The sequence below is a fragment of the Branchiostoma belcheri genome, unplaced genomic scaffold (genome assembly GCF_001625305.1).
Source record: "Branchiostoma belcheri isolate BF01 breed outbred unplaced genomic scaffold, Haploidv18h27 scaffold7, whole genome shotgun sequence".
Lineage (NCBI taxonomy): Eukaryota > Metazoa > Chordata > Leptocardii > Amphioxiformes > Branchiostomatidae > Branchiostoma > Branchiostoma belcheri.
In genome coordinates, this window is record NW_017804353.1 from 2,479,630 (window position 1) to 2,488,427 (window position 8,798).

Consider the following 8,798-nt stretch of genomic DNA (forward strand, 5'->3'; position numbering starts at 1 on the left):
ATTCCCTACATTATTGGTTAGGATTGCATAATGCAAACTGTTGATTTTCAAGATAAAAAGAAGCGTTCATAGCCCGCATTCCAATGCTGGAGCAGGAAAGCTTAAAATACCTACCAAAACACTTGAATACAGACATACTGTCAGTATGGCATGGCTCTGTGCAGGTGTAAATGAAGTTAAGCCAGTTAAATCCCAACAGCCAATCAGCAAGGAGAATAGAGGAAAGCTGCATGCCTATTGGTTGATGCCTTGCATGCCATTGTGATGACTCATGTCCAAATGTGGTAAACACTGCACACTAACACAGTAATACATTTGCTATAACACAGCCAAAAAACTCAAATAAAACCATTCTAAAAGCCTGTATCACAATAATTTAAAAACGCCTAGGGGTATTTGCCCACTGTACCTCCATACCAAATTTCAGGACCTTAGGCCCTAAAATGAAGAAGCTGAATCCATTTAAAGATATGGCAGGAGGAGGAGAAGGAGGAGGAGGAGAAGAAGAAGAAACATCAGAAAAAGCAATATGGTTTCACCACACCACTTCGTGGTGTGGTGAACCCATAATGAAATATAGTACGTAATGATGAGAATAGAAAAAAACCTTTTTTTAAAACCCAGTTTATTTCAGCTCAAGCAGACACTATGCATCTCTACAGTGTAAGATGGGCAAATCAAATGACAATATCTTTCTAACAAAGTGGAGTTTTCGTTGACACATACATAGATGGAAGATCTTTTTAAATTAATTTCTTATCGATATCTTTTTTAATTAAAATATTTTAGTAACTAGATGTAGCCACACGCCCCGCTTCCTGCAAATCAAAGGTGTGGTCTAAAATACGTTGCCTGTGATTATTCTTTACTAGGGTCCAATGGGGTGATGAAATAATGGTAGAAATTTGAAGAGTAGAATTATAGTGATTGCCAAAGAAGTTCCCTGGCCATAGAATTACAATCTAAAACTGCAAATTGTGATTCTATGGCGGCAAATAATAAACTACTATGGTATATCATTTACTCTAGTAACACATATATATCTGGCTAATTTCTAGTATTTTTTCAGAAACCCATTGGAGTCGTGTATGGTAGAGGCTAACATACTAGTATTTCTTTTGTTAATAGAGTAAGCATACAGCGAGCAAATAAAACGCATTTGGTTTTAGCGGAAATCATTTGACGTCACTCGTCGTCATGGCAACGCACGGCTAGAAGCCCGCGGCGTTCTTCAGGAGGACGGCCATGACGGCGGTTGCCATGGTGATGACGCTGATGCTGACGGCGGCTGACGCTCCGGATCCGGGCTGTCCCACGCAGCCGTCGGTGTTGCAGCAGTAGATGCAGTTAGAGGTGGTCTCCGTGGGCTTGCACGCAACGCGGTTGGTTATCTTACCTGAAGAAACAAAAGATGCTTTATGTAATCTTATCGTACTCGTATGGGAAAAAGGGACCCCAGAGGCTAGTACTGTAAGTATAAGGTACATGAGGTATTTTGTTTTGATGTTGATAAAGCCTAATCTCCAAGCAGATTTGGTGGGGCAAGGGAAGTCTATCGCCCCCCCCCCTCGCCCACCGGCCAGCGATTACAGTAGATCTATGGATGCAGGCTGCCAATATATCCCGACCAGGGATGAATACAATACAAGGATAGATTAAATGACAAATGAAACAAATGAATAAATAAAAAGAAAACTATTTCATTGAAAATAACAAAAGTATTTTTAGAAATTTAAGAATTGCTCATACAAACAAAATGTCACTAATGTCTTAATCGACCAGTTTAGATGGGGTTTCCATGCATGATGTCACGTACCCGCGTCACACATCGACTTCGTGCCGCAGCGGCTCACCCATTTCTCTCCGGTGAGCGAAGTCTCTGCAAAATCAAGTTGGTTGCGTGTAAGTTAGCCCATTCTATTCTATATTCACGAACACTGGACATTAGTGAAAATTAAATTGTTCTCCGACTCAAACTTAAGGTAAATTTCACCGGAAGTTTTGACCGAATCCCTAGTCGGTCTTCATCAGCTATTTGACCCAAGTGCTGTGGAGCCGTGATTTCGTCGTCACACGTGACGTCAGCACTGGGTCAAAGTTCGTCGGAAGTCGGTACCGCCCCCCCCCCTTGTCCCGCCTATTCCTTTTGAGTTAGAACAGTTTAATTTTCACTATGTAATTTACCAACTCATATGAACTTCCATGCTGACAGATCTACAAATCTGGTAAATTTCGGACTTCTTTAGACTATTATATTTGCAAATTAAGCTACTACATATTGCATATCCACTCGTTTCATTCAGGAGGAAGGGATAAACTGTAAAGAACGATAGAAAATAACCTACTGCTCTGGATGGTGTAACAGTAGGGGTTGGTTTGGTTGCAGGTGACCAGAGACGCCTGCATGCACGCCGCCCGGGTGTCCGCCAGTGTGCACGTAGGGCACGTCAGCGCTGTGCCTGGCAGATGAAAAAAAACGTTTCGACTTATGTAACTGCTTCATCATGCTACTGCACAGTCCAGGCATTGGCAATTACAACGGCAAAGCATAGCAAATACACACATAATTGCCATAACTGCTGAAACAGCCGCACTATTGATAGATACTACATGTATTTGTTTGAAACTCTCAACACTGTAACCATTGTCTTGTACTACCTAATAACAGCAAAGTTTCGACCAGCAGTACTACTGGTACCTAAGTGAGGGACTGCGATGACAGACACTAGACCTTTCATAATGACTTCTGACTTGTGATTTTCGCAGCCCGTATCGGTGTGTGTGGCCGCAGGGGGTACGACTAATGACTGTCCTTGTCCAGAATGCATGTCAAGAATGGGAGCAGCAGTAAGATATAATTTGACTTATTCGTGAAAAGTTTTTACGCCCGCAGGTGAAGTGTTGCGTTGCTTCTAGGACTTGGCTTTGGACAAGGGGAAATGTGATGGTCGACGTTTTTCGTAAAACTGACGCCATAACCCATTAAACAAGTTCTGAAGAGTCTTCTGGCAAGATATCTTTAAGAGAATACAAACATTATTCAGGACTGCCCCGTGCAAGACAGAGAAACCTGTTTTCTTTGGGTGGGTACTCGTAAAATCGGATTATTTACTGTTGAATTGGTAATTTTGCATCGAACTTTCATTGAACCCGATACGCGATGGGCCCTTCTATTCTCAGAAGGTAAAAGTGTGCCAAAGTATATGCGATGCTGGCTTCTTGTTTGAACATCATCAACCTAATTCCGTTTGTCATCATCAACCTAATTTCCGTCTGAAATCCTAAATGAGTCCGCAACAAGTCCAAGCATTAAACCTTGGAATTCCACTAAACGCGATATGAATAAAGTACACTAGTAAAATGGCGCCTTTCCCACACAAATATATGGTCTACAAGTGCACAGGTATGCTGAAAAAAACACTTTGAGCTCTGACTGGGCGGGCAACTTATAGATTGGTTCGAGATGCTTCCAATAAAGAAAGGTTGCGACCATTAGCATTACATCAGACACACCAGGTGACCACATTGTCATGTCAAGGACACATGCCGTGGGAAAAGACATAAAATCTGGGAGCAATGTCGACTGGTGTTCAGCGAGGTCGGCTACTGTTAAAACATTTGGGTGTACGTGCCAGTGGACGGGAGGTTCGGCCATGGTTAGGTAAGTTAGCTTGTGCATGGCTGGCTGGTGTTCGGGAGTAGGTCAACAGCATCCGTGGGTCACTTTTGGTTTAAGTTTGCCTCAAATTCGATTCGTATAGTAAGGAATTCATGGCCTAAATTTGTCAGACTGCTCCTGAACTCCAGCCAAACTTGGCTGGATGGTGTTCGGGGGAAGGTTCTGAATATGTGACAGGAGCTACAGGTGGGATTATCTATACATTAAAACATTTAATATAGAACGTCAGAAACGATTAACAACCATGTATCTGAAGCGCTGCACTTCAAGGTAACATCAATTATCTTCCTCAGGTTCTTCATTAGATCACGCCATATAGAATTACTTCAGGTAGGATGCCTCCAATCATCGGATACAAAATGTAACCATGTAGCCATTGTACACTCCAGGTGGTAACATAAGTTGAACAAAGACGGACTTTTGTACTGATTTTCGTTGTAGGAAGAAGATCCAACGCGTAGGGACTCACAATGTCGTTGGAAATGATTTAACAACCCGCGAAAGTGTATGAAGTGTTCCGACAGCATGCCATCCTAGCCGGACACTTAATTAGCGAGTCATGGGTTTCTTCTAATATAAGTTAAACCTTCTTTCCATCTCTGATTTAACTGTACATTTTTATGTTTAGTTTTAAGAAATTTAAAGGCGATCTCAAATCTCAGCAGTGAGCACACACTGGCGCTCTGTAATTAGCCCATACCTAAGGTGGGGCTGTCAGTTACCGTTTAGAGAATCTTTCCTTGAACTTCTTTGATACACAGGGGGTACAGAACAAAGAAAGGGAACAACTTACATGTAGTGACACAGCAGGCAAGAGCCACGGAGACAGCGAACACAAGTCCCTTCATGGTGATTTTCTCGCTTTTCAGGAGACGTTAGAGGTACGTGTGTTAAAATGTTTTACTCAAAAGGGAAACGCCTTCTGACTGACCTGACCGGAATGACGAGGAGTGGCGCCGGCAATGACACGATTAAAATATTCAAAATAAAATTAATTTGTTACGGTTGGGGTCTACTACTAGTATATAGCAGTTCTAGCCAGACTTGCTCAGTAAAGGCTTGATAGTATTTTATACAAGAAACATTTAAGATGAATTCTTCAGTACACCTGGCTCCGAAAACCGCCTTTGAAGATTCTTCTGACATAACATCGTTAAGTGAAGCCGTGTGTATTTTGAAACTGTCCCATGCAAGGCAGAAACCAACGATTTTGTGCAGGTAACATGTTCTGGGCGTTCACTTATTGGCACGCTACCAGTTCATGTTTCAATGAAGCTAACGGCGCGAAGCTCTGAACGGGTTTACGTCACTACAGCTTTTCTTGGTCTGTAATTATATCATGGTTTGTAGCTAATCTGACAACTATACTGAAAATCTTAAAATGTTGGACTTAATTTTATTTTTGGTGTTGACTTCACCGTGAATTCATATGTACGTCTCCTGTATATTACCACTGTTCTACAGAACTGTTTCAACCTTCTTCCTCTGTCTTCAACTGAGCGCAGATGAAACTTCAACGTGCAGCACATTGGCGACACGCCAGGGGGCGCTTCTGCATATCGGTGATCCAAACAAGGTGCTTCTCTATGTATATTGCTTATACATGGAAACCTGCCAACGATACTGGACATCATAATGTCTTGCCAATTTGATACTGTCGTGCAGCCATTACGAAATCTTTACAAGTGCATGCCATTACTTACGTTTGGGAGTTAATATCTTGTCCTTGCATTGCAGCCAAGTTCATTGCAATGTAAACACATTGAAACGGATTGCCTAACGTTAAGCATAAGCCAATGTATAATCGTAAACAGTCATATTTACGCAGAACCGAACCTAAAAGGACGTGGAGTTCAACGGTGACATGGGGTTCGTCATGTGGGTAATCAGGTGCGTCAACTTTGACCTTTCACCTCATGACCCACCGTCTATGTCGGCCATTTTGGTTTGTCCGGAAATTTTTCTCCGAATCTATAAATTTACTACAATTTTCATTCCATATCTTTATAGTGAGGCACTGAAACGACAGGTAAGGCTTCTTTGTACTGTAAGAATTCATTGATTCGTACTTATACAGTGGCAGCTTAGAACTAGCGGCATTATATTGAGATATGAACCTTTATAAAAGGTTGGCTTCGAAAAAAAATTATAGACGTGGGTGGGGGGCATACGTGAAGACTGCGACGGGAGCATTTTTGGTGCAACACATTACTAGTATTGTGTTAGATTGACCTGACCCACGCTTTGGTGAATTATTACGCCGGAGAGTTAAAATGCCAGTCTTTTCAACTCCCCATAGCTCTGTAGTTCTTTAAAAGATGCCGGGCCTAGATCTAGATTTTGTATACGGCTCCAAAACTCGATGGATCCGTAGGAAGCTTGACATAATCACATGGGAGTCCAAGCAATATCATAATACAAAAGATCAGAAGTAACCTCTGTAGAATGAACAGTATCTTTCCAGAGGTAGGATCGAAGGCAATAAATTTGTTTAAATAAGTTTTGCAAATTGCAAAGCAAATACTAAATATAGATAGTGATATATATTTTCCCAAAGCATAGGTCGATCATACCAGTTTAAGATTGCTAGCTAGATGTGCTTCCAGGTTTAAATTGTTGATCTGTAAAATTTCTCTTTATTCTGACTGCAGTTAAAATGGAAGAACCAAGCTGTGGGCTTCCTGTTCACCCTGGGAACGAGACTGAACATTCTGGGAACGAGACTGAACATCCTGGGAATGAGACAAGAGATCCTGGGAAGGAGACTGAACATCCTGGGAAGGAGACTGGACATCCTTGGATGCAGACAGCTGACAAGGAAGACCAGACAACAGACCCTGGGAGTCAGGAAGATGAGGAAAGTGAAACTTTCAGCAAAGTCTCGCCCCTACCTAACCAACAAGACTCATCTGTACAGGATTCTCCAGTGCAGGCAGACGGGCACCTGGTAAAACGTGTGATGGACGCACCCTACTCATGCAGGCAGTGTGAGTACTTCACAGCCAAAAGCTCCCACCTGGCTGATCACATGAAAACGCACACAGATGACAAACCACACAAGTGTGACCAGTGCGAGTTTCGCACGGCCTGGAAACGGAATCTAAAGGAGCACATGGCTAAACACGCTGGCGAGAGCTACACATGCAAGCAGTGTGGCTACAGGACACTGAAAAAGTCTCACTTCTCAGAACATATGAGGACCCACACGGGGGAGAAACCCTACAAGTGTGACCAGTGTGAGTTCTGTACGTCCTGGCCTAAGAACTTGAAACAACACATGGCTAAACACACAGGCGAGAAACCCTATATGTGTGGGGAGTGTGAGTACAAGACGGCTGACTCATCAGGCATGCGCCGCCACATGAGAACTCACACAGGAGAGAAACCCCACATCTGTAGGGAGTGTGGATTCATGTGCATCGAGCGGTCCAAGCTCTTCATCCATAAGAGAACCCACACAGGAGAGAAACCCTACAAATGTCCCCTGTGCGACCATACTGCAGCGCTGAAACAGCATATAGATGTACACATGCTCACACACACGGGTGAGAAACCCTACATGTGTGGGGAGTGCGGGTACAGGACCACTGGCAAGTCTAGTCTGGCCAGACACATGAGAACCCATACAGGGGAAAGACCCTACAAGTGCATCCAGTGCGACTATGCTGCTACACAGAAAGGATGTCTGGATAAACATGTTAGGGTAAAGCACAAGAGAAAACAACCTATGGGTGGGCAAAGGGCCACATCATCCTATACACAGTCACCCTATACACAGTCACCCTATACACAGTCACTGCATATGAACGTCCTAGGGAATGAGTCCACTCAGTCCAGTCTTTCCATTATAGATAACTGCATTGCAACTTCTTGTCCAAAAGCTGATTAATTGCAAATAACAATAGACATGATAATAGTAATGACTAATGGCAAACAAGACTTATAGAACCATAGCTTAAGTTACTAGTTTCGATGTACGAGTATCAGGTTTTGGGCTCGAATTATAAATGAATACAGTAATTGCCTACAGATTCATACATAGAGAAATGGGGGATGTACAACTGTTAGTAAAGGAATCCATACATTCAGTAACTTAAGAATTCTAAACAAGTAATACAGTCAACAAAGTTTGTATTGTTTTCCTGAAGGATCTTTCGGGATGAAGTATACTTTACATACTAGTCAAATGTAAAGGATAGCATCAGTTGTGTATGCCAATGTACAAAGTTTAAATACGTAACTCTAGCCTACACAAAAATCTAGGTGAACCAATGTTTTCCTTAAACAAAGATAAACATAATAAAGTTTGAGAACTTGCGTTTCTCATTCATATCTCTATTTTAGGGCTTCCTACTGAAGTCATTTTAAGTGAACCTCAGGTTAATTTTGAGCATTGTCTTTGCGGTCTTATCGGTCTTACCATGACAATAAACAGACTAAGTAACAGAGCTGAATATGCTAATTATATATTTAAGGGAACGCCCATAATAAATTATCTGACAAAAATCATTTTCTGCCTTGCACTGGACTATTTCAGAATATGTACGACTTCACTCAACAATATTGACTTTTATTGTCTGTTTATATTCTTTATTGTTGATGTGGTATTTTTATATTGTGTCATAAGCTATTTGAGAGCTTGCCAATAGATTTACTAGTATGTAATGACTAGCATTGCTGATCACATGTATGTGTGGGATGGTCGTGATTTCATGATTTTGGGACGCCTCCTTATGGTCTGTCATGAGTTTGTTTAAAAAAAAATAACGGAATGTAGGTCATCCCCCAGCAAGGTTTTCCCAAGGATTTTCAGGAAGTGGGACTGTGGGCATAGATGTGTGTCAGCAAAATTCCATGCCTGTGGAAAATTCCTGTACAATTCCTAGAATTCTTACAAACTGCACACAATACTGTACCATTAGGCTTCCTTTGAGGCGTCGCCAAAATGTCACAAACGCAATTTTGTACTAGTATTACCTTTGTCAAAGTACTGAAGCGCCCTCTGCCGAGTCGTATAGGCCTTGCACGTTACAGTTTTCCTCTTCGCTCGTTTTAGAAATGCGGGGACTGGCAGATTTCGCGGGCGACAGAAGGTTGAAACAATCCTGTAGAAGAGTAG

The 8,798-nt window shown here is 42.1% G+C and overlaps 2 protein-coding genes across 2 annotated transcripts; one reads left to right on the forward strand and one right to left on the reverse strand.

The window, feature by feature from the left end:
• Positions 1-1,180: 1,180 nt before the first annotated feature.
• LOC109484615 lies at positions 1,181-4,593 on the reverse strand. The gene is made up of 4 exons (XM_019787961.1): positions 4,473-4,593; positions 2,346-2,459; positions 1,817-1,879; positions 1,181-1,396 (listed from the first exon to the last, which is right to left on the reverse strand). The coding sequence occupies exons 1-4, from the start codon at positions 4,525-4,527 to the stop codon at positions 1,212-1,214; spliced, it is 417 nt and encodes a 138-aa protein (XP_019643520.1). The 5' UTR covers positions 4,528-4,593; the 3' UTR covers positions 1,181-1,211.
• Positions 4,594-6,333: 1,740 nt separating this feature from the next.
• Positions 6,334-7,844, forward strand: LOC109484547 (zinc finger protein 664-like). Its single transcript, XM_019787866.1, has one exon. It carries the CDS (start codon positions 6,336-6,338, stop codon positions 7,566-7,568), a length of 1,233 nt encoding a protein of 410 aa, XP_019643425.1. The 5' UTR covers positions 6,334-6,335; the 3' UTR covers positions 7,569-7,844.
• The last annotated feature ends 954 nt before the right edge of the window (positions 7,845-8,798 follow it).

Excerpts from the sequence above, each read along its gene's own strand:
- LOC109484547 (XM_019787866.1), top strand. The coding sequence starts at position 6,336 with ATGGAAGAACCAAGCTGTGGGCTTCCTGTTCACCCTGGGAACGAGACT.
- LOC109484615 (XM_019787961.1), bottom strand. The coding sequence starts at position 4,527 with ATGAAGGGACTTGTGTTCGCTGTCTCCGTGGCTCTTGCCTGCTGTGTC. Across the intron at positions 2,460-4,472 it reads TGCCTGCTGTGTCACTACAT|GCACAGCGCTGACGTGCCCT; the intron begins GTAAGTTGTTCC and ends TTCATCTGCCAG. Across the intron at positions 1,880-2,345 it reads CTGTTACACCATCCAGAGCA|AGACTTCGCTCACCGGAGAG; the intron begins GTAGGTTATTTT and ends TTGATTTTGCAG.